Source organism: Chiloscyllium plagiosum, chromosome 11 (assembly GCF_004010195.1).
Source record: "Chiloscyllium plagiosum isolate BGI_BamShark_2017 chromosome 11, ASM401019v2, whole genome shotgun sequence".
NCBI classification, from domain to species: domain Eukaryota; kingdom Metazoa; phylum Chordata; class Chondrichthyes; order Orectolobiformes; family Hemiscylliidae; genus Chiloscyllium; species Chiloscyllium plagiosum.
This window is the reverse complement of record NC_057720.1, coordinates 36,556,516-36,582,396: the sequence shown is the minus strand read 5'-3', so window position 1 is coordinate 36,582,396 and position 25,881 is coordinate 36,556,516. Positions and strand designations below refer to the sequence as shown.

The window sequence follows — 25,881 nt, the reverse complement described above, 5'->3', positions numbered from 1 at the left end:
AGGGATTAAATCTATTTATATTTGGAAAAGATATCATGTTGCTTATCAGAGATAGGCAACATGGTTTTGTGCAGAGGAGATCATGCGTCACCAACTTAAGAGTTCTTTTGAGGAAGTGACCAAGTTGATAGGTGAAGGAAGGGCTATAGATGTCATATACATGGACTTTAGTAAGGCGTTTTGATAAGGTTCCCCATAGTAAACTAATGGAGAAAGTGAAGTCACATGGTGTGCAGGGTGTTCTAGCTAGGTGGATAAAGAATGGTTGAGCAACAGGAGACAGTAGTAGTTGAAGGGAGTTTCTCAAAATGGAGAAAGGTGATCAGTGGTGTTCCACAGGGATCAGTGCTGGGGCCACTGTTGTTTGTGATATACATAAATGATCTGGAAGAGGGCACTGTTGGTATGATCAGCAAGTTTGCAGGTGACACGGAGATTGGTGGAGTAGCAGAAAGCATAGGGGACTGTCAAAGAATACAGGAGAATATAGATAGACTGGAGAGTTGGGTGGAAAAGTGGCAGATCGAGTTCAATCCAGGCAAATGTGAGGTGATGCATTTAGGCAAGTCTAATTCTAGAGTGAACTATACAGTAAATGGAAGAGCCTTGGGAAAAGTTGATGAGCAGAGCGATCTGGGAATTCAGGTTCATTGTACCCTGAAGGTGGCTGCACAGGTGGATAGAGTGGTCAAGAAGGCATATGGTGTGCTTGCCTTCATCAGACTGAGTATAAGAACGGGCAGGTCATGTTAAAATTGTACAAGACATTTGGTTTGGCCGCATTTAGAATAATGTTTATAGTTCTGGTCGCCACATTATCAAAAGGATGTGGATGTTTTGGAGAGGGTGCAGAGAAGGTTTATGAGGATGTTGCCTGGTATGGAAGGTGCTAGCCAAGAAGGGTGGTTGAGTAGATAAGGATTGTTTTCATTTAAAAAAAAATGGAGATTGTGGGAGAACCTGATTGAGGTCTACAAAATCATGAAGGGTATCGATAGTGTGGATAGAAATAAGCTTTTTCCCAGGTGAAGGATTCAATAACATGAGGTCACACTTTCAAGGTGAGAGGTGAAAAGTTTTAAGGGGGATACATGCAGAAAGTACTTCACACAGAGGGTGGTAGGTGCTTGGAACATGTTGCCAGCAGAGGTGGTAGAGGCAGGCATGGTAGATTCATTTTAGATGCGTCTGGACAGATGCCTGAGTAGGTGGGGAGCAGAGTGATATAGATGCTTAAGAATTGGGCGATTAGGTTTAGAGAGTGGTTTTGAATTGGCTCAGGCTTAGAGGGCCAAAGGGCCTGTTCCTGGGCTGTAAATTTTCTTTGTTCTTTGTTCTAGATCAACCATAATTGTATTGAATGGCGCAATAGCCTGGATGGTCCTATTCCAAATGTATGGAGTGCAGACACCAACATGGGCTTTTTAGGCCAATAGACCAACTTCTGTAATTACATTCCACGTACAGAACAACCTCGATTATCTGAACAAGACAGGCAAGGAGTATTTTGTTCAGTAACTGATCTGTTCGTAAACCAAGGAAGCATTTACAGGTCCTTGAGATGTTGTTTGGATAATTGATGTTCGGATAACCGAGATTGTTCTGTGATCTCATTTCTTTATTTAATTGAGGTTTTGAGAATAATAACCCTTTCAAATGTTTGAAGTTGTCATTTGCTAAAATGAAGTTAGTTTGGAGGATTGCACAGATAACTGTGAAAATGCCTTCCAAAAAGGAGAGAACCTCTAGAATGTTCTTTGAGCTTTCAAATCATTGGTAATTCAGTTAAATGTGTCAAGAAAGTGGGAATGTTTTGGATGTAGGTTAGCTCGCTGAGCTGGAAGGTTCATTTTCAGACGTTACGTCACCATACTAGGTAACATCTTCTTTGAGCCTCCGAATGAAGCACTGGTGGTGTATCCTGCTTTCTATTTATGTTTATGTTTCCTCAGGGAGGTAATGTCATTTCCCATTCTTTTTCTTAGGGTGTGGTAAATGGGATCCAAGTCCGTGTGCTTGTTGATAAAGTTCCGGTTGGAATGCCATGCTTCTAGGAATTCTCTTGTGCGTCTCTGACGTGTCCTGGGATGGCTGTGTTGTCCCAGTTGAAGTGGTGACCATTCTTATCCGTATGTAAGGATATTAGTGAGAGTGGGTCATGTTGTTTTGAGGCAAGTTGATATTCATGTATCCTGGTGGCTAGTTTTCTGCCTGTTTGTGCAATGTAGTGTTTGTTACAGTTCTTTTAAAGAGTCTGTCGTGAGCAACGTTTAAGGGCCAAAAGAATAGCAGAGTAAAACAGAAGCACAATGTTTACAGAAATGATTAACGATGCCCACAACAGACTCCATAAAAGAACTGTAACAAACACTACATTGGACAAACAGGCAGAAAACTAGCCACCAAGATACATGAACATCAACTAGCCACAAAATGACACGACCTGCTCTCACTAGTATCCTTACATATGGATAAGGAAGGAGACCACTTCAACTGGGACAACACATCCATCCGAGGACAAGCCAAAAAGAGACATGCATGAGAATTCCTAGAAGCATGGCATTCCACCAGAACTCTACATGCATGAGAATTCCTAGAAGCATGGCATTCCACCAGAACTCTACCAACAAACACATTGACTTGGATCCCATTTACCACCCCCTGAGAAAAAGAACAGGAAATGATACCAACCCTAGGAAACTCAAACATAGCAGGATACGCCACCAGTGTTTCATTCGGAGACTCACTGAAGATATTACTAGTATGGTGATGAAACATCTGAAAACAAACTTCCCAGCTCAGCGAGCAAACTTACATCCAGAACCTCAACCTGAGCTACAAATCTTCTCAAAACGCACTCGCGGGGATGTTTGTTACAATACATTTATGACTGAATAACTTGAAGTGGGATGTGGATGAAAACTTGACAGACTGTACTAATAAAAGTATACTTCCTTCTTGAACAGGGAGGCCGGTTTCTAATCCAAATGGAACCAGAATGGACCCTCTTGTTATAGGACTCACCACAGTTTTCTTTATAATTATTGGAATTGTTTCAATACTTGGGTTTCTGAAGTACCGTCAGCGAAACAACCAACCAGAATTCCGGCGTCTTCATGAGCTCCCAATGGTAGGAATAAGTTTGAAAGATATTGTCCTGTTATTTTAACTCCTATTTTCTGTTTTCTCAGCTTTATTTTTAAGATGACAAAACCTTTTTAATTATGGTTTTTAAATTCCCTAAAGAGTTCTTTTCTGTTGGGCGTCTTGTATGTTTATAATACTATTTTGCTAGTTTTCACTCCTTTTTGTAGTGCTTATTGTTGTAATTCCATGCCAGTATAGTTGAAATGGTTTGTGTGGCACTGTATCGATCATTTGATTAGACTATTTTGAAGCTGGTTCCATTTGTGTTGGGAATGAATTATTTTCTGATTACCCAAAATGATTGATTTTTTTTTTATATGAGCAAACCTGAAAATCACACTTGAGAACCGGAGAAAGTTACAACGCAGATGCCATTGAGCCCATTATGTCTGTGCCAGCTAGCTACTTACTCCAATCCCAGCTCTAGCATCGGGTCCATAGCTTTCCAGATTAGTGCTTCAGGGGCAGCTCCAGATTCTCAGAACATAGAACATTACAGCGCAGTATAGGCCCTTCGGCCCTCGATGTTGCACTGACCTGTCACACCAATCTGAAGCCCATCTAACCTACACTATTCCATGTAAATCCATATGCTTGTCCAATGACGACTTAAATGCACTTAAAGTTGACAAATCTACTACCGTTGTAGGCAAAGCATTCCATACCCATACTACTCTGAGTAAAGAAACTACCTCTGACATCTATCCTATATCTATCACCCCTCAATTTAAAGCTATGCCCCCTCGTGCTCGCCATCAACATTCTTGGAAAAAGGCGCTCCCTGTCCACCCATCTTACCCTCTGATTATCTTATATGTTTCTATTAAGTCACCTCCCAACCTTCTTCCTCTCTAATGAAAACAGCCTCAAATCCCTCAGCCTTTCCTCGTAAGATCTTCCCTCCATACCAGGCAACATCCTAGTAAATCTCCCCTGCACCCTTTCCAAAACTTCCACATCCTTCTTATAATGTGGTGACCAGAACTGTACACAATACTCCAAGTGCGGCCATACCAGAGTTTTGTACAGCTGTAGCATAACCTCATGGTTCCGGAACTCGATCCCTTTATTAATAAAAGCTGAAACACTGTATGCCTTCTTAACAACCCTGTCAACCTGGATGGCAACTTTCAAGGATCTGTGTACCTGGACACCGAGATCTCTCTGCTCATCTACACTACCAAGAATCTTACCATTAGCCCAGTACTTTGAATTCCGGTTTCTCTGACCAAAGTGAATCACCTCACACTTGTCTGCATTAAACTCCATTTGCCATCTCTCAGCCCAGCTCTGCAGCTTATCTATGTCTCTCTGTCGCCGACAACATCCTTCGTCACTATCCACAACTCCACCGACTTTAGTGTCATCTGCAAATTTACTCACCCACCCTTCTACCCCCTCATCCCAGGTGGCTTCTAAAAATGACGAATAGCAGTGGACCTTACACCGACCCTTGTGGTACACCACTAGTAACTGGACTCCAGGATGAACATTTCCATCAAACACCACCCTCTGTCGTCTTTCAGCAAGCCAATTACCGTTCCAAAATGCTATATCTCCCACAATCCCATTCCTCTGCATTTTGTACAGCCTACTCTGGGGAACCTTATCGAACACCTTGCTGAAATCCATATACACCACATCAACCAGTTTACTCTCATCTGTTTTACCTGTTTGGTCACCTTCTCAAAGAACTCAATAAGGTTTGTGAGGCACGACCTACCCTTCACAAAACTGTGCTGACTATCCATCATCAAATTAGTCCTTTCTAGATGATTATAAATCCTATCTCTTATAACTTTTTCCAACACTTCACCAACAACTGAAGTAAGGCTCACTGGTCTATAATTACCAGGGTTGTCTCTACTCCCCTTCTTGAACAGGGGAACCACATTTGCTATCCTCCAGTCTTCTGGCACTATTCCTGTAGACAATGACGATTTAAAAATCAATGTCAAAGGCTCAGCAATCTCCTCCCTGGCTTCCCAGAGGATCCTAGGATAAATCCCATCCGGCCCAGGGGACTTATCTATTTTCACACTCTGCAGGATTTCTAATATCTCTTCCTTGTGAACCTCAATCCCACCTAGTCTAGTAGCCTAGGTATTCTCCGTATTCTCCTCGACAATATTATCATTTTCTAGAGTGAATACTGTCGAAAAATATTCATTTTGTGCTTCCCCTATCTCGTCTGACTCCACACACAACTTCCCACTACTATCCTTGATTGGCCCTAATCTTACTCTCGTCATTCTTTTATTTCTTAAATACCTATAGAAAGCCTTGGGGTTTACCCTGATCCTATCCGCCAACAACTTCTCATGTCTCCTCCTGGCTCTTCTGTGTTCTCTCTTTTAGGTCTTTCCTGACTACCTTGTAACCCTCAAGCACCCTAACTGAGCCTTCACATCTCATTCTAACATAAGCCTTTTTCTTCCTCTTGACCAGAGATTCCACTTCCTTCATAAACCACGGCTCCCGCGCTCTACAGCTTCCTCCCTGCCTGACAGATACATACTTATCTAGGACACTTCCTAAATCTTGCCTACTCGCATCATAATTGCCTTTCCCCCAGCTGTAATTCTTGCCCAGTGGTATACACCTATCCCTTTCTATCACTAAAGTAAATATAACAGAATTGTGATCGCTATCACCAAAGTGCTCACCTACCTTTTCTAAGTCTAACACCTGGCTGGGCTCATTACCCAGTACCAAACCTAAAGTGGCTTTGCGCCTTGTTGGCCTGTCTACATACTGTCTACATCCTTCCTGAAGAAGGGCTTATGCCCGAAACGTCGATTCTCCTGTTCCTTGGCTGCTGCCTGACCTGCTGCGCTTTTCCAGCAACACATTTTCAGCTCTGATCTCCAGCATCTGCAGTCCTCACTTTCTCCTGTCTATATACTGTGTCAGGAAGCCCTCCTGCACACACTGGACAAAAACTGACCTATCTATAGTACTCGTACTATAGTGTTCCCAGTGAATATTTGGAAAGTTGAAGTCTCCCATGACAACTGCCCTGTCTCTCACTTACTTCTATCGAGAATCATCTTTGATATCCTTTCCTCTTCATCTCTGGAACTATTTGGAGGCCTATAGAAAACTCCCTAAAGGGTGACCTCTCCTTTCCTGTTTCTAACCTCAGTCCATACTACCTCAATTGAGGAGTCCTCAAACATCCTTTCTGCAACTGCAATTCTGTCCTTGACCAACAATGCCACACCTCCCCCTCTTTTACCATCTTCTCTGTTCTTACTGAAACATCTAAATCCTGGAACCTGAAAAACCATTCCTGTCCCTGCTCTATCCATTCCTCCTCAAATAATTTGGGAACTTCCACCTCAACCACCAAACTGGATAGAGATACCTAAACACTCACCATTGTTTGAAAATGTTTTTCTCATGCCCCCTTTAATACTTCTGCCATTTACCTTTTAAATCTGTGTCCTCTCAGTTCCTCCAGTGGAGAAGAGAATTAAGTCCTCCCTGTCCAGTTTATCCAAGTCCCTAATTATTTGATACACCTCTGATTTTTAAGTCACTTCTCTTCCTTCTCTGATCTGTGGAAAACAATCTAGCTTATCCATCCATTTCCTTGTGGTTGCAATTTTTAAGACCTTGCCACATTGTTGCTAATCTTTTCTACTCTCTCCAGAGCAATTAGGTTCTCCTTATAATGTGGTGACTGGATCTGTACACAAAGATAGCATCTAGTCAGAGTATTATATCTACCCAGCATTGCATCCCTGCTTTTGTATTTAATTCCTCCCTGAATGAAGGAAGCCTTTTACCACTGTCTCTGTCCTGCACTTTTTATGGACCTTTGGATATCTGTTCCAAGGTCTCTCACTTCCTCTACCGCACTCTTTGTCCTCCTGTCAATTATGTATTTTCTTGCTTTATTTGCACTTGCCAGATGCATAACCTTGTGCTTCTCCAGATTGAATTCCATTTGCTACTTTTCTAATCACTCAACCAAACGACTGTTACATTCTTACAGGCAGTAGTAACAGACAATGTTCACAGACCTCCAATCCTGTGTTACCTCACTTTAGTATCTGATAAGAATTGGAAAATGATCCTGAGAACTCCTGCTATTTCCTCCCTTGCTTCCTTTTAACAGCATAGGTGAACAATTCCTTCAGTCCAAGTGATTATCTACCTTCAAAGGAGATACTTCCCTTCTCGTGCTTATGTTATTTAATATTTCACACTGGCATTGGAATGTCTGCATCATTCCTTTCATTTCTGAGGACAGGCAAAATACTCATTTAGAACCCTGTATTAATGCACAAGTCTCCATTTCCTGTAGCCTTAATCATTCTCTTACTCTTAATGTACTCACAGAACATCTTTGGATTTTTGTTAATTTTACTGGCCATTATTTTACATACACTCACTGCTTTTTTTTGTAAATTTCACCCCATTTTTTCAATACTCCTTGAATCTTAAGTATTACTTTTATTTTTAAGATTGTCATTAGATTAGACTAGATTACTTAGTGTGGAAACAGACCCTTTGGCCCAACAAGTCCACACCGACCTGCCGAAGCGCAACCCACCCAGACCCATTTCCCTACATTTACCCCTGCCCCTAACACTATGGGCAATTTAGCACGGTCATAAGCTCTCTTCGTTTTTCTTTGCTCAATTTTCTTGCTTTGTGTGCTTCTGGCTAACCAGGTAGGAGGATCTAGATTGGCAGTGACTGTTTTTTCCCTCTTTTTATGGAGCCAGGTCTCCACTGCCTGTAAAACCTTGCTTTTGCTTTTCTCCTCCTGATCATGTACTTCTGCCAGCTGACGTCTCAGCTTTGTAAGGTTTGACTCTTCCCAATGAAGCTAGTACTCCTATCCAAGTTTGATCCTTTCCATAATTCTAAATTTTAACTGTTAGCTAAACTGTAAGTCCATGGAATTGAAGGCAAATTACTGACATAGGTGGGAAAGTGATTGAGTAACAGACTACAGAAAATAGGCATAGTGGGCAGGTACTCAAATTGATAGGATTTAACCAGTGGTGTCCCACAAGGATTTGTTATGGCCTCAAAAATTGGATGATGGTATAGAAAGTAGTTTTATCCAAATTTGTTGATAAGTCAAAGGCAGCATTGTAGACCGTGTGGATGTTAGTATAAAATTACAAAAGGGCTAAGTGAATAAGCAAAACTGTATGGCAGATGGAGGTCAAAGTAAGCAAATGTGAGGCTGTCCATTTTGGACTGAAAGGGTAGATCATGGTATGAAGTTAAACACAGTGAATGTGCAAAGGGTTGGTGGTTCAGGTACACAGACATTTAAACTTCCATGCACAGTTGCAGAAAACTATCAGGAAGGCTAATGGAATGCTGGTCTTTAGATATAAAATACTGGAGTAGAACGATGCAGTGGTTATGCTATAGTTGCACAAAACCGTTGCTAGACCCCACTTGTGAGTACTGTGAGGAGATTTGGACGCCACATACTAGGAAGGATATATTGGTCTTTAGAGGGAGTACAATGTGGGTTTATAAGAATGACACTTAGATTCAATGGTTAAATTGAGGAGAGGTTATATAAATTAGGCTTGTTTTCTCTTGAGTGCTGTTTAATAATATTATGCCTCTGCACCTTTTATTGCCCTATTGTTTTTCTTCTGTATTATTAGTTGGAAAAGGGATGTAGCATTAGATTTTAAATATATTGATTTCATTGCACAGGATTGCACAGAATGCAGCATTGACCGCTCTGGACTTTGCTGGCTTTTATGCTCCATTCAAGCCTCCTCCAACTTTTCTTCCTCTAAATCTGATTTTGCATAGCTATACTTTTTCACTTCAATCATTTACTGCTGAACATTTTTTAAATGTCCCATTGTTGTTTTGCATCTTAGGCTGCCAATTTTGTTATCCATTTTCTCAGGTTCTATCATCACCACCACCTCAATTAATTTTCCTCTAATCTATTTAACTAGTTCTATCAGTCTTACCAAAAAAAACTGCAAATGCTGGAAATCAAACAAAACCAGAAATTGTTGGAAAAACTCAACATGCCTAGCAGCATCTATGGAGAGAAAGCAGAGTTAATGTTTTGGGGTGCGTGACTCCTCCTTAGAACCCTTTTTGGCCCCTAGATTGTTGTTGTTTTCATCTTTTTAAGATCCGTTTCCTTTTTTATTCTGTCAACCATGAATAATTTTGAAACTGATGCACATATTGTCCTTTAGGTGATATCAAACAAACACAAAATACTCCAATGTCTTAACTGAAACCTGCATTGCCTGTAGCCACTCTCTCTTTTGCAGAGGGTTAGGGGAAGTGGAGTCTGTATTGGTGCTACAATGCATTTAGGTGCACAGTGATTTGGTACACTTTGTGCCAGTAATTTCTCCAGATGGGTTAGTTTCTGTCACTTCTATGCTGCAGAAGTAATGGTCATGGCAGAGAGCAAACAGTAAACTGTGGCAGTGCAGATGGTTGATTGTGAGAATTTATTTTTAATAGTGCCAGGTAAGGTGGGGAAGGAAGGTGGTGAGTGGAGTTTCATAAAATAAGTCTTAACATAATCTTTGCTTCACTTACCAGGATGACATGATGGAAGAGGATACCCCTTTGTCTCTCTACAGCTACTAGACGTCTGCTGCCAACAAACTCATCAACTTGCACAATGTTGCAACTACTGTGTTTTGAAGTATTGTTAGCTGGCATGCTAAGGACTTTGTTTTTGCAGTTTTCTTTTACGTGAGCCAAATTTGCATTTAAAATGTGTATTTGCTGTGTTTTTTTTTGAAACCCCCATTTGGGGAACTGCTAGGATTGAACATTGGTCAAAATTGAGATTTATTCCCTGCCCAAAATATTTCCCTTTTATATCCATGGACCTTTTTAACTATACCTGTTTATTCAACCAAACTTGTAAGTTTGCAACTGTTTAAAAACAATTAAGAGGCCAATGATGATCATTCCTGTATGTCTAAACTTTTAGGAGAAATTGCTGTTGTCCATTCAGGTGCCAAAGGAACTAGGGGGTCTAAGATTTGCATTAACAAATATCAGGAAGTCTGAAGATTTACTCTAAATGGTTTGGGTCTGTTCTAGTCAACCTAATGTATCATATTATGAAATTGTACTTCATAATTAGCACATGTGGGTTGATTTGAACTCTTATTCTACCAAAATCTTTATCATTTGCACTCGATGCTGATTATGTTTTTGTTTGATCAGGAAGTATTGGTGTTGTAAGCAACTACTTGGAGGGAATAAAACTAGTTCAATTTTATTACTTGAATTAAATTTTAAAATTGGTTGATAGAAAAATCTTGATTGAATTTCAAACATTTTGGAAGAAAATGTAATCTTTATTTCCGGCTTCCCTAATAATATAGGGAGTTACATTGCACCATAATGGATCAAATCTCACCACTAATAAAAGGAACTGAAATGTGGAAATTAAAGGTGTGATATGAGTCAAAGGTATGACTTGTATCTAAAAGCCAATGTTCTCTTGAATGCTGTAGTTTCCACCTTTAATCTAGATCAGTTCTCCTACCATTGTAATGCCTTTGATTCAAACCTTTTGATTCCGATTAAATCCTAGTCCATGTCCAGCAAAGTGAACAATTCAATTACGTTGTTATAGCCAAATCAAACTTTTTTGTTACTGGTAAAGCTACAATGAGAGATGTTGTCTTGGTTGCAAGTTCCATATATACTTTGAGAGTTCAGGGGATGATGTTACATGATTTGCAGTAATTCTTTGAACTATTATTAGGGTGCCGCCCTCAAAACTTTTATTTTGCAAGCTAATTTTTTTTTAAAAAAGTTCTTGATGCAGTCTGACTCAGATGTCTGTTGTCATAATTGATTCAGCTGGTAAAAAAAGTTATGGCAGAAGGCTTAAGTTGTAATTGAGATTATTCCTGTTTAGTTGAATGTGATCAATACACATTGAATGTCAAGTTTGGAGAGTTCACTTTTTTTCTTTGTCTACCTTTCTATTTGTAACAATGATAAATTTCTGTAAAGTTGTAATGTCTGACCCTCTCCAAATCTGGGATTAGGGGTGCTTTTTTGTTCCAACCTTTAGGTAAAATGTTGCCTAGTTCAAAGTTAAATACCCAGGATTCAATTCAAGGCTGAGATGGTTATAGACTAGTTTATTGCAGATTTATTATTTTCTGGTATAGATGTCACTTCCTTCATTTGTCTAATATTTACACAACAGGTACATCAGCGTTTCATATTCTGGGTCGTGTAGAACTGTTCATGGTTGTCACAGAGATGGATCACATGTTTTGTCTTTTAACCTTGCATTTCACTTTTATTGTTATAATTTCTTTCAGGTTTTATCTTCAAAAATTGCCACCATGAGCATGGTTCAAATCTTTCTACCCTAATCAGTTATAGATCAAGATTATGCTTTACGTATTTGCTCGTTTCCACAGGAATGTAAATTAAATGTATTACATAAACTGGAGATCTAAGCAGATAAAGGCATTTCCAAAGATCTCCTAAGCCTATTTCACCATTCTGAGGTCAAAGCTGATGTGTGGACACATGTGTGAATGAGAGATGAAAAATTACTTACTTGCTGATTTTGCTCTTAAGTGACCTAGCTCAAATTTTAATGTGATTCCTCCTTGTTCTGTATTTTTCCTCACCAGAAGTTCTCTGAGTGTACCCTATCATCATCCAGTATACCAGGTGTCTCTCCACAACTGAAGCATCACTTCCCCTTTTGTATTCCAAATCCCTTAATGGAACATTCTATTTGCTCTTTCGTTACCTGTCTACACAAACTTTCAAATCCCATTGCTGATTTGCAGCTTTCCCTAGAATTGAGAGTAGTTGTATTTCTGGCCAATTGCAATCATAAGGTGAAGGATTGTGAATACGTTTTCTGGGTTTTTTTTGAGGGGGAGAAAAGTACATGTCAGGTTGCGTATATTTGCACTGAACTGAATTGTTAAATACTTGTAGTAGAGCTGAGAAACACACTGACTGCAGTTTATTGCTGGATGATTTGAGATTCAAGCATTTAAACAAGTTAACCACACAAGTTTTGTGGTGTTGGTTACTTTGTACTATAGGTTCCTCTTCCTTGTGTAAAAGTCATAATTCAATGCAGTGTTGTTGATTTTTGTCTGAGACTGGACAGGGTGGAATATTAAATGGGCAAAGTGGCTGCAAAGTGATTTTTTTTTTCTCTTCAGTCATTCCTTGAAATCAAATGCAATAAGTATAGGCCTAGCCAATACATATGGAGAATTCCTATTAACTGTTGCATGGTGTGCTTACACAATGAGTGATCCAAAACAATGATGAACATATGCCCCCTGGTGGATTTCAGCTATCAGTTGGAAATAAAGGAATAGCAAATACTGAAATTGGTATGTATTCAAGGTTCTTTTTAATCCTCCCAGTTTGTAAATAAAAATCTGATTCCCAAAAAAACCGTTTAACCTAGTACTATTTCACTTCTGTTTGCTACACTTTTACCTTTCTTTAACAAATGAATCTTTTCGAAGATTGAGTCAGGGACAGAAGAGATGAGGGTGTGTCTGTCTGTCTGCGTCTCTCTCCATCCCAGATCATTGATTAGGCCAAACTTTAATTCACATGTTGGCAAAATTGATTTGTTCCTTTTTTGATGTTCGGGAAACATTAATTCAACATATCTTTTAACTGAACTGTCAATAAAGTAACAATTTTAGTTGGATACAACAATCTAGCTCCTTAAATTTTTCATGTATGTTTGTCTCCCACACCCAAATTTTCAACTAGTTGACTGCAAACCTACTGGTCACAAGGAAATGTGCTAAAGCAGAAGTTGCTAAAATTATCAAGGTTATAGGTATGGGGGAAGAAACTTGAAATAAATTAACTGATCAAGTGACTGTAATAATTTGAAGTTATAATGCAAAATCTGTAAGAGTTTAAATCAATACCTGTGCTGAATTTTAAGTACTCTTATGAGGTCATATCTCGAGTACTGCTGTGCCTGTTGTCAAGAGGCTATTCAAGTTTAGAACCAGCATACTAGAGGACAAGGTTGATCCTAAGAAAAGCTTTCGAGGAATGACCAGTGCCCTAATGGTGTTCAACTTCACTGGTTGTGAAATAGCTAGATCCTTTAATGGTGGGATAAACATTTTATGTAAGGAAGAGATCAAGTAGCTGCTGCCTAAATCACATGATTTTGTCATTCTTTCTGTATTTTATTCCAGGTTTTGATTTGTTTCTTTTAAATTTTTGAATTTTACAAGAATGCATGTAGTTTGAAAGTTATTGTACTGTGATATCAGGTGACATAAGTTAATGTAGAAACAAAAACAGAAATTGCTGGAAAAGCTCAGCAGGTCTGGCAGCATCTGTGGAGAGAAATCAGAGTTCATGTTTCAGGTCAGGTCACCCTTCAGAACTTGTGGCAAAACTTGTTTTCTGATAAACTTGCAATCTAAGAAGTCTGTTACCTTACAAAGGTGTCTGTTTAGCAATGGTACAAATTACTACACCTGATGTGAAGGGAGACTTGCAGTGAAACATCCTGTAAACTAGCATTTAATAAACCTTTTAGCTGGGTTGGTAGTGTGGGTGGATTGCTAATACTTTTAAGGATGAAAGCCATTATTGTTGTATTTGTCTTGTGCACAAATGTGATACCAGTTATATTTTGTTAAAAATGAGAAATTTCAATGTGGTATCATTAAATTTAAAGTGTGTGATCACTTTCAAATAGCAATTTTCTGTCATAACATGCAACTACCAAAGGTATTATGCGGTCCAGATATTTGCATTTTAAAAAAGTTCTGTTTAGCCATTAGTAAGACTACACAATCAAGAACATGTTGTGAGAGAAATTCCAAACGTTAGAACTTGCAGTACTGAGACATCAAACTCATTGGTACCCTTAGTTACATTCCTATTCTTTCCTTCCTGTTCTATGAATACGATTACCAGCCTGCTGGTATTGCCAATTTGTCATTTTTAGTGCAAACTTTTACTTTTTTTTCCAGGTCTGATTTTGTTTAGAAGGTTAATTATTTTTCATAATCCTTTTGTGATCTGCATTTTATGGAATAGAACACATTTGTGAACTGAGGAGGTGCCTAGTTTGCACTATTTGATTTTTCAAGAAAACAAAGCTGTGTGGAAGAATTTGCTGCAAACGTTAGTATAATGTTAATTTCCTATGGAATGTATGTCCTTGACAGGAAGTAGGAAATGGAGTATTCTGATTGAAGAGTTGTTAATTTTATACAATTGCCTTGTTTTTGTTTTATTAAAAATTGGTTTTCTCTTCAACATGATGTTCGTTCATTCATTCATTCAAAACTATACAGTTGGGGAAGAGAGTGCTCAGCAAGCTATCTTAAATGCTTTGGGATCTGGGCATGAACAAATAATAATCTTTGTTTCTCCTTTTACTCTGTCCTGTCTTTAGTCTCGATTATCTTGCTAAAAGGGATGACTTATTAAAAAAAAAATTGGCAGCAACAGCACAGAATTCTTCTTATTGTACAATTTTATTCTTAGTGTTTGTTATTGTAATCTATATGTTTGGACTTTTATGGCACACCTTCAGGATAGTGTGGACTTCAACCACAATGGACACTGTTATGCACACCCCTTGCTCATTATTTTAAACCCTAAATTAAGTGGGCTGCTTTTACTTGTGATGTTGTCACTTTCTCTATAGTCCAGTAGTAGACTAATGAAGTGACTGACCCATTAAGACAAAATGCCATGACTAGTTCACTGCTGGATTTTTAGTTGAAAATGGAAGGTACGTACAAAAGCAGCCACTGGTCTAATGCTCAAGTATTTATTTTGGTAATCTGAGTTGAGCTAAACTTTGGACCCAAGTTTAGGGAGCTTGTTAAGGTTTGATGTTGAATGGTTGTCAAAAGTGTTGTGAAACATGAAAGGGTTCAGAAAAGATTTACAAGGATGTTGCCAGGGTTGGAGGATCTTAGCTACAGGGAGAGGCTGAACAGGCTGGGGCTGTTTTTCCTGGAGTGTCAGAGGCTGAGGGGTGACCTTATAGAGGTTTACAAAATTATGAGGGGCATGGATAGGATAAATAGATAAAGTCTTTTCCCTGGGGTTGGGCAGTCCAGAAATAGAGGGCATAGGTTTAAGGTGAGAGGGGAAAGTTACAAAAGAGACCTAAGGGGCAACTTTTTCACACAAGTTGATACGGGTATGGAATGAGCTGCCAGAGGAAGTGTAGGAGGATGGTACAATTGCTACATTTAAGAGGCATTTGGATGGGTATATGAATAGGAAGGGTTTGGAGGGATAAGGGCCGGGTGCTGGCAGGGAGGACTAGATTGGGTTGGGATATCTGGTCAGCATGGATGGGTTGGACCGAAGGGTCTGTTTCCATGCTGTACATCTCTATGACTCTAAGCAACTTTGGCAACCACAAACACCTATTTGATTCTTCTGAAGTTTTTCTCTTAAAATGCACAATTGTGCATATTAACATAAATATGTCAGTGAGCTTTATGCAGGTTTATTGTTCTGATATAGAATTAGCTGCCTGCAAAATGACATTTTGATTACCTTGTGGGTTAGCTGCATCATATGGCTAGTTTATTTCCCCCCAGTTCTACAATCTTTTGAAGGAAGTAAGCACTGCTGGTAAGATCAACATTTATTCCCCATCCTTACTTGCCCTGGAAAAGTGATGGCAAGCCATGTTCACCTTGAATTCATGCAAACCGTAGGGTAAGTACTGTGCTGTTCAGATGGGAGTTCAATGATTTTGACTCTGTCTCAAGTGAAAATCAATTTAGTTCCAAGTCAGTGGTTAGGAGAGGAACATGCAGGTGGTGTTCCCATATGTTTGCTGCCCTTGCCCTTCTAGGTGGTTGTGAATATGAGTTTGGAAGGTGCTGCTGGAGGAGTCTTGGTAAATTACTGCAGTGCATTTTGTATATGGTGTACACTATATAGTAGCAAATATTCATCAGTTACATTTTGTAATCTTTAATTCTGGTAAGGGTTTATAATTAACAACGTTTAATTAGTTTGAATTCACATTGGTCCTGAAACCTTTGCTTTCATTCAGTTCTCATCTTATCCTCTTCGCTTAGAAATCCAGATGATAGTTGCACAGAGACCACTTCAGCCTACTGTATGCATCACACTATTTACTTAACCTTTCCAAACATTTTGACAACAATGATTTCTCCCTACAACCGTGCATCAATTTTAATCCATTTTTCCCTTTTAAAAATATGCAGCAATGCCGACCTTTAAGTATTCCTTGTGGTAAATGTTTTGTTTAATAACTAAACTTTTCCTCCTCTGATTTCATAAACTCTTTTTATCATAGTTTTAAACATGGTTGAAACAACTCACTTCTGAACACAATTTTTCCCTGTGCATCTTACTGGAATTTTTAAAATTAAAATCTTATTTCGCTTTTTCTCTGCTTTTAATGTCAAAATATACCAAGTCCTCTTAGTTTCCCTTCGGGTCTTAACCAATTTTGTTTGCTGTATTGCTCTGATGTTCTTTCTATGAAGATCTAAGGATATGCCTATCCATTGTCCATGAATTGGGGGAATGTTTGAACTGTTACTATCCACTTTCAAGAAAGGAAAACCACCAGTTATCACGTGAGAAACTTACTGAGGAGGCTCTTATGGTGCAGTGATAGTGTTCCAATATCTGGGCCAGAAGATCAGATTCAAGTCTTACCTGTCATGGAGGTGTCATAATTCGATTGAACAAGCTGTTTCCTTTTATTTAAAGATCTAGCGGAGGGTTTTCAAATCTCACATGAAGATTAAGAAATATACACAAATAGTGAAATATTTTTATTTTGAACAGTAAATTATTACTTTCTCCAGATAACTGTTTACAGACGTTTAAAAGTTTAGAAATTTGTCTCTGAAATGCTTAAAAATAGTTGATGGCTTCAAAATCCATTAAATTTATAGAACATGATAAAGAATCAATCTCCTGTATTTTCCAAAATGCTTACTGTGAACAGTGGCACTATGCTTAAATTGGTTCACTTATTTGCTTATGGTATGTGGGCATTGGCTAAGCCAATGTTTACTGCACATTCCTGACTGCCTCAAGAAAGGTGGTGGTAAGCCTATTATTAATAAATCATCATATGTTAAAGTATATTTAAGACTTTACCTCTGCTTCCCAACTACTTTGCTAGGCTTGAAATTCTTAATTTTGTGGAAGACTTTGATTTTACACAAGTAATAATATTTATTTAAAATGCCTGGAATAATGCAATGCAACTTGCCACTGAAGACCTCCTTGCAATAGTTCATTTGTCAGATATAGCCACTAAAAGGTTAAGTACCTTTCTGGTCAACTGAAAGGTCAGTGGCAAAACTGGAAATATTTTGAACAATAGTTACTTTAACTACTTTGAGATTAAAGGCTGTGTTAAATTTCTAACGACACTGTTGCTCTACACCATTCGCGTCGATTATTTAAATGTAAATGTTCGTTGTTGTATTACTGCCATATACTTTACCTGTGATAACTCCCTGCTATCTGAACTACCACCAAGCGATAGCTGAAAACCAGGAAGAAAGAGCAGTGCAGAAACTGATGCAGTGAGTTCAGTGGAAGAATCCTGCAAAATGGGCTACTGTATTACAGGTTAAGAGAGACAATGTCATAATCCTAGTCTGGCAGGGTTACATAAGCAGCCTCTGAGGGGAGAGACATGAGTAATTAGACAAAGAAGGAACCAAAAAGCTTGTTGTCGTCACCTCCTCGTGGATCAGGTATTTCATGAAGGGCTTATGCCTGAAACGTCGATTTTCCTGCTCCTTGGATGCTGCCTCACCTGCTGTGTTTTTCCAGCACCACACTCTCAACACTGATCTCCAGTCCTCACTTTTGCCTATTTGTACTTTACTGCCTAGTTAATGCTTCTTACCAACTGTACACTTAAAATGACCAAATTCTACTTTATTGATTATTACTAACAGCATTGAAGAATTACCAGGGCAATGGACTCACTGGTAGACCATTGTCATATTCCAGGTGAAGTAAAGTAACTGTATTGAGAGTAACTGGGAGTGTAAGCCTCAACCTCTGACCACTGTAAACAGGAGTGCAGGAAACACAACCACCAGCTTCGTGCAGGAGCAGAAAAACAGCCACCTCCCTCGACTGAACCCCATCTGGCCACTGTCTTCACACCTGCTGGCAAAAATGTCTAGCTGGATTATTTAAATGAAGGTAACCTTCTATTGACACTCCATACTCTGGTAAGATAATAAAAGGTCAGAAGTAGGTGGGTCATGATACTTCAGCCAGGATACAGGACCAACAGATTGTGGACCTCGTGCATTGAGAAATTCCTTTTTTAAAAAATTCATTATGGTAAGGTCAGCAGTTACTGCTTTTGAAACAAGCTAAGTTGAAGTTGGCCATCAGTATGTGAAACATCACTTATTCAATGCGCTGTCTTGATGCCTCTTACTTTAGCTTGGTATTAATTATTGGCTGATCATACTTGTGAAGGGCCTTGGAATGCCTCACTACAGTACTACATAAATTCAAGCTGTTATGATATATTCACATACTTGCAGTAACTGTTACACCAATGGGTGCTGCAGTTACTCATTTTCACAGTTCTGGCTATCTTGCCTTCATAAAATTGGATGTTGTGTTTCCTAAATTTTATCAGGTAAACAAAATTCAAATATTTGCCATTTTAAAATATTAGTTTTATCACCTATTTCAGTGTTTTATCTCCTATTTATTCCTACGTTGCTGTGTGGCAGAAAGAAGTAAACGATGAATTCTGCTAATTGTCCACGAACAGCCTGTGCTCAGATTTATTAACTAATCTCATATGAAACCTAGTGATGGTCCTTTTTAGAAATCCTCGATATAGCACACCCCAATGTAGCATTACCCTTGTATATTCTGTTAATTCTTAACCAGATAAAAATTTGAAGTTGGTCAAGCTAAGGTTTTCTTTTGGAAAATCCATATTGGCAGCTATCTTTTTGTTGTTACAGATGTTCAGTACTTGCAGAAAAGTGACTAAATAATGTCCTGTGAACTTGATTACTATCTAAAAATAATACCAGCTACCTGCCAAGAAGGTGGAAGAGGAAATAAATGGAGCAACTTTAAAATTAATTAATCTGATACTAAGATCGTGACTACTTCAAAATTAATTAGCCAGAAGACTTTTTGAAAGCCTAGAAACTTCAATCACTCAGATTATAGGAGCTTTCTAATTTAGTAGATCAGGCCAACAAGGGAAGACTTGCTGCTGAATGTGGCAAACTGAAATGAGACCAGTGCCTTCCTCAGTTTCACTACTCCTTTGTCTCTCATCCCCTCTCCTACCTTCCTTTTGTACATTGGCTGCCCATTTGTTCAATACCCTACTTGAGCCCTGTTACAATGCTACCGGAGGCTGACTATATCAGTGACCACACCTTATCACATGAATACTCCAATTTTAACAAAAAATCAGTGCACTTTTAAATGTGTGTATTGCCACACAAAAAAAAACTTCCATTTCTTTCCAACCAACTTATTCAAAGAAACCAAACCTAGCTTTCAGAATAGGTAATGGATGATGGCAAGATTTGAACAAACCCTGGTACTAAACAATTCTTCCATATTCATTCAAATTGATGTCCAGTCTGAGCCCCAAGTTTCTTCCTTCATTCACTTGTAAAAGTTTTTAACCAATTTTTGGATGTTTCTTGCCTGGGACCATAAACAATATTTGGAAAATAAAACTGAAATTGTTTTTTAAACTCTAGATCAAGTATACCTGAAGAATAGATATCACTGTCAGGAGTAAAACAGAAGTTATTGCCTTCGACTGGGAGAATCTTGATTTAAATATTAATAAGATGCAAATCTTTGAATATGTTAGAGGTCTTTATGAGAAATATTGCAGAAATGTCATTCTGCAACGCTGCTGGGTTTTTTGTTTGAAGGCTGCAATATTCAAGACAGATCACTGAGAGTTAGTTCAGGTGGGTTGTCAGATAGTCCTCCTAAGTCCACGCTGAAATCTTCATCTGAATAACTTGTTCTTGGTTCGTTCTCACATTCCTCCATACACAAGGCAGAACTGTACTTGGCACCTATGTTAGAACAAAATATTTAAGTTAACCATCACTTGTTGACTCTAGAATGCCTTTTTGAAGGGACGCTTTATAAACTAGTGTTGGAATATCCAATTTAATTACTTTCTAGTTGAGTTCTCATTTTAAGTAAATGTTAAAAAGCAGCACTTATTCCTCCATCTAGTTCATAGTTATCAGAATTCTGCTTGTTATTATTGAATTGCAAACAGATGAGAAACTATGAATCATTTGTTACTATAGTTACTGAAATTGAATAGTAAGTAGTTTTTCATTTATTTTCTTTCCATTTATTAATTTAGTAATGAATTACACCAAAACATTTTGTTGCCATTGCTGGTGAGGCTGACCTTTTACTGCTAATTCCTAATTACTCTGAACAAGGTGGTGCTGTGCCACTAAACTGTTGTAGTCCATTTGGTGTAAATATAGCTACAGTGTTTAGGTGTTCCAGGATTCTGACCCAGCAATAGTGAAGGAATTATATACTTCAAGTCAGGACAGTACTGGAGGGGCAAGTTGCAAGTGATATTCAAAGTTTGGAAGATGCTATTGAAAAAGCCTGAGCATATTCTTAGTGTGTGCTACCAAAAAAAGTGGACCTCTAGTGGCAGGAGTGAATATTTGATGTGGTGGATGGAGTGCAAATGCAGCAAAGTGCAGTTTATCACATTCCTGACTAGTACCTTTAGCTGCTGGTTAGGCTTTGGGGATTCAAAAGGTGAATTACTTGTCACAAAATTCCCAGACACTGGCTTTCATAATCACATGATGTGACTGGGCCAGTTAAGTTTCTAGTGATACCTAAAATGCTTGTTTATGCTGGGCCATTCACTGATAATGACATTGTTGAATATTCAAAGTGGTTAGCCGTAAATACTGATCCATGCAAGATTTGAATTTTGCTCCTTACAGAATTTAAAGCATTATTATTCCCACTCCATTTCGGCCATGTACTGCACCACACAGTCTTTGGTATTGGAAGCAGCTGATGGTTACAATCATTGTTCCTTGAATCGTTCTGCCCCAACCTTTTAAATTATCGGTGAAAACGCTCTGGTTTTATCTTTGAGCTACGATAGTTGACTGGCTCAATAGACCCATATAGGATCCACAGAGTGATCATCCATTTTCCTTCCTGTCCTTTCTTCACTGGCATTTTCTCTATCAACACCACAATTTTCAAATCTTCTACTCAGTTTCATGACTTTGTTCTTCCCACCTGCTACGACCTCCTCAGCCCAATTTTTTTTTTTCCTTAAATCATAAATACCCCACATGCTCTTTTCAACTCTGACCACCCTTCAAACCTCTTTACACAACTTCTTTAGATGTCATGGCCATGGATTCTAGAATTCTTTCTCTGCCACCTGACTATTTTTCTCTTTCAAAACATTCCCTAAAACAATCTTTGTCATGCCTTGGGGTCATCATCCCTCCAATATTGTACAATTTTTCAATATCCAGTTACTTTCACTTCTGAAATATTTGGAATGTTTGATTAGATTCCCAGAGTCTTAGAACATCTTAACTCTATGCAGATTTTATTCCTAAGCCACTTTGTCTACTACTTCCTTCACCTTTTTAAAATCTAGCTATTTGTCAAAGCTTTCAGACAAGCCTCAGTCCTCTCACATAGCTCTACCTCTTTCCTTTTGTTATTTTCCTCCTCTGTAAAGCTTTGTTTCTATACTAAAATTAAGTTGCTGTTTTCTTGTTTCAAATTTTTATTTTTATCCTTTTTTATCCTTGCAACGATGCATTATTGAAATAAAATCCACACGTGAAAGTTTGTTTTCATTCTCATATAGATCATTTCCATACAGATCTGCCATGCATTGACATTTTGATAAATTCAGTAGCTATACTGGAAAGTTCCACAGCTGAATTAAGTTGACACTCCGAATAACTTTTGGAATTGCTATCCCATACAAAAGAACATTACAGCGCAGGAACAGGCCCTTGGGCCCTCCAAGCCTGCGCCAATACGTATCCTCTATCTAAATTTGCTGTCTATTTTCAGAGGATCTGTATCCCTTTGCTCCCTGCCCATTCATGTATCTATCTAGATAAATCTTAATTGACTCTATCTTTCCCGCCCCTACCACCTCTGCTGGCAATGCATTCCAGGCACCCACCACTCTCTGCATAAAGAACTTTCCACGTATATCTCCCCTGAATTTTTGCCCTCTCACTTTGAACTCCACTCTCGGGAAAAAGTTTCTTGCTATCCACCCTGTCTACACCTCTCATGATGTTGTAAGCCTCAATCAGGGCCCCCCTCAACCACCTTCTTTCCAATGAAAATAATCCTAATCTACTCAACCTCTCCTCATAGCTAGCACCCTCCATACCAGGCAACATCATGGTGAACCTTCTCTGCATCCTTTCCAAAGCATCCATATCCTTTTGGGCAATGTGGCGATCAGAACTGTGCGCAGTATTCCAAGTGTGGCCAAACCAAAGTCTTATACAACTGTAACATGACCTGCCAACTCTTGTACTTAATACCCTGTCCGATGAAGGAAAACATGCCATATGATTTCTTGACCACTCTACTGACCTGCGTTGCCACCTTCAGGGAACAATAGACCTGAACACCCAGATCTCTGTACATCAATTTTCCCAAGACCCTTCCATTTACTGTATAGTTTGCTCTTTAATTGCATCTTCCAAAATGCATCACCTCACATTTGTCCGGATTGAACTCCATCTGCCATTTCTCTGCCCAACTCTCCAATCTATCTATATTCTGTTATATTCTCTGACAGTCACCTTCACTATCTGCTACTCTACCAGTCTTAGTGTCATCTGCAAACTTGCTAATGAGGCAAACTAATGTTCCTCCAAATCGTTTTTGTATATCACAAATAACAGTGGTCCCAGTACAGATCCCTGTGGGACACCACTGGTCACATGTCTCCATTTTGAGAAACTCCCTTCCACTACTATTTTGTCCTGTTGCCCAACCAGTTCTCTATCCATCTCGCTGGAACTGGTTGAGCAACAATTGTATTAGGAAGTTAAGGCAATGCTGGAAATGGAAGTGGACTCTGAATTAAAATAACAATTTAAAAAGTTAATTAATGGTATTTCTATTACCCCAATATTTGGTCAGCTACACAAAGCCAATTTTATGCATTTATTAGAGAAAATAAGGCAGGACCTCCAATGCTGGGAAGATCTCCCAATATCCTGGCTAGGAAGAACAGCTTTGGTAAAGATGAATATTCTACCTCGCCTACTATATCCCATGAGAATGCTTCCTTTGATGTTGCCAACACAGGTACTGTGTAAGCTTTATGGTTGGCTTGGCTCCTTTATTTGGAATCACAGACAGACCCTTATTAAGTTGCAGCTTGCACAAGTAAGGGGAGGTCTAGATTTTCTGGATTTCAGAAGGTACCAACTGAGTTCTCTGTTATCATATGTGGCTGATTGATTGATTGTGGGTCACGAGACCCAATTTGGTTGGACATTGAGGCTTCCCAAGTAAAATGTCCCCTCATCAATCTATTATTTCTGGATTAGAGTTATTACAGATCATTGTAAAAACCTAATTGTATTCAATACAATCAAAGTTTGGAGGATGATGTAACAGGATGAGGGTAATTCACAAAAAACCTCTCCTTCCACTCCTATAGTGGGAACATTGGGATTTCAGCCAGGCTTGACTGACGCTGGATTTAAAATTTGGGAGTCCAAAGGCATCTCCTGTTTGGGAGATCTGTTCAATGGGGAGGTCATGATGTCTTTCAAACAGTTGCATCAGAAGTTCGGGTTGCCTAACAAGGACCTTTTTCGATACTTTCAAGTACAAGATTTCATACAAAAAAAACCACATTGATGACTAATCCGTACAAATTAGATATGGAAAGGAGTGTGCTTCAGCTGATGGGAGCACCCTCGGTCAGTACTCTCTATCACTCTCTAGGTAATAAGGTATCGAAGACACAGTGGTTAGCACTGCTGCCTCACAGCGCCGGAGACCCGGGTTCAATTCCCGCCTCAGGCGACTGACTGTGTGGAGTTTGCACGTTCTCCCCATGTCTGCGTGGGTTTCCTCCGGGTGCTCCGGTTTCCTCCCACAGTCCAAAGATGTGCAGGTCAGGTGAATTGGCCATGCTAAATTGCCCGTAGTGTTAAAGGGTAAATGTAGGGGTATGGGTGGGTTGCGCTTCGGTGGGTCGGTGTGGACTTGTTGGGCCGAAGGGCCTGTTTCCACACTGTAATGTAATCTAATGTAATCTAATCTAATCAAAAAGACATGGAACGGTTATACAAAAACTGGAATCAAGAATTAGGGACGGCAATCTCCTTCGAGGTGTGGGAGGATATCTGGGAAAATGCTAGGAAGATCTCTATCTGTAATAGAACTCAGGCTATCCAATGGAAGATAGGACTCATATGGCACCAGAGCAACTTGCAAAGTTCAAGGCAGGAGCATCCCCAATGTGCCCGAAATGCAAAATAGAAGTTGATACTCACTCATTGTCTGTGGACATGCCATAAGATTCATAGATATTGGGACAGTGTATCTTGGTAAGTTGGGTATCAGAAAATCCCTCGGGACTGTCGAATTGGCACAGGACTGTTATGGAATATATTCTTCTAGACTTCCATACGAATATGGATTATTTTATAGAACATGGCGGCCCGTTTTGAATTACACTGATGCAGATGTATCGGCCATACTGTTTAGGGCCTTTGTTTAGCCATGAAGATGATGTTTGTTGGTTCGGGGGCCCCTGGGAGGAAGAATCCCATATAAATACGGGTTGTGTTGTGACTTAGTCATAGAGATGTACAGCATGGAAACAGACCCTTTGGTCCAACCCGTCCATGCCGACCAGATATCCCAACACTATCTAGTCCTACCTGCCAGCACCTGGCCCATGTCCCTCCAAACCCTTCCTATTCATATACCGATCCAAATGCCCTTCAAATGTTGCAATTGTACCAGCCTCCACCACTTCCTCTGGCAGCTCATTCCATATCCGTACCATCCTCTGTGTGAAAAAGTTGCTGCTTATGTCTCTTTTATATCTTTCCCCTCTCATCCTAAACCTATGCCCTCTAGTTCTGGACTCCCCCACCGCAGGGAAAAGACTTTGTCTATTTATCCTATCCACGCCCCTCATAATTTTGTAAACCTCTATAAGGTCACCCCTCAGCCTCCGACGCTCTAGGGAAAACAGCCCCTGTGCAGCTTCTCCCCATAGCTCAAATCCTCCAAATCTGGCAACATCCTTGTAAATCTTTTCTGAACCCTTTCAAGTTTCACAACATCTTTCCGAGAGGAAGGAGACCAGAATTGCATGCAATATTCCAACAGTGGCCTAACCAATGTCCTGTACAGCCGCAACATGACGTCCCAATTCCTGTACTCAATACTCTGACCAATAAGAAAGCATTGCAAACGCTTTAGAACATAGAAAAATACAGCACAGTACAGGCCCTTTGGCCCTCGATGTTGCACCGATCCAAGCCCACCTAACCTACACTAGCCCACTATCCTCCATATGCCTATCCAATGCCCGTTTAAATGCCCATAAAGAGGGAGAGTCCACCACTGCTACTGGCAGCGCATTCCATGAACTCACAACTCACTGAGTAAAGAACCTACCCCTAACATCTGTCCTATACCAAC

The 25,881-nt window shown here is 39.4% G+C and overlaps 2 protein-coding genes across 2 annotated transcripts in view; one reads left to right on the top strand and one right to left on the bottom strand.

Annotated features, from left to right (window-relative positions):
- Positions 1-14,427, top strand: part of LOC122554298 (mucin-3A-like) — a 61,315-nt gene extending 46,888 nt beyond the window's left edge. The window contains exons 4-5 of the mRNA XM_043699096.1: positions 2,967-3,130; positions 9,709-14,427. Coding sequence (XP_043555031.1) covers positions 2,967-3,130; positions 9,709-9,756 — 212 coding nt within the window. The 3' untranslated portion in view covers positions 9,757-14,427. The remainder of the gene's footprint in view (positions 1-2,966; positions 3,131-9,708) is intronic.
- Positions 14,428-16,942: 2,515 nt separating this feature from the next.
- Positions 16,943-25,881, bottom strand: part of LOC122554297 (myosin heavy chain, clone 203-like) — a 61,028-nt gene continuing 52,089 nt past the window's right edge. Inside the window, exon 12 of the mRNA XM_043699095.1 lies at positions 16,943-20,231. Within this exon, the coding sequence (XP_043555030.1) occupies positions 20,092-20,231 (140 nt within the window). The 3' untranslated portion in view covers positions 16,943-20,091. The remainder of the gene's footprint in view (positions 20,232-25,881) is intronic.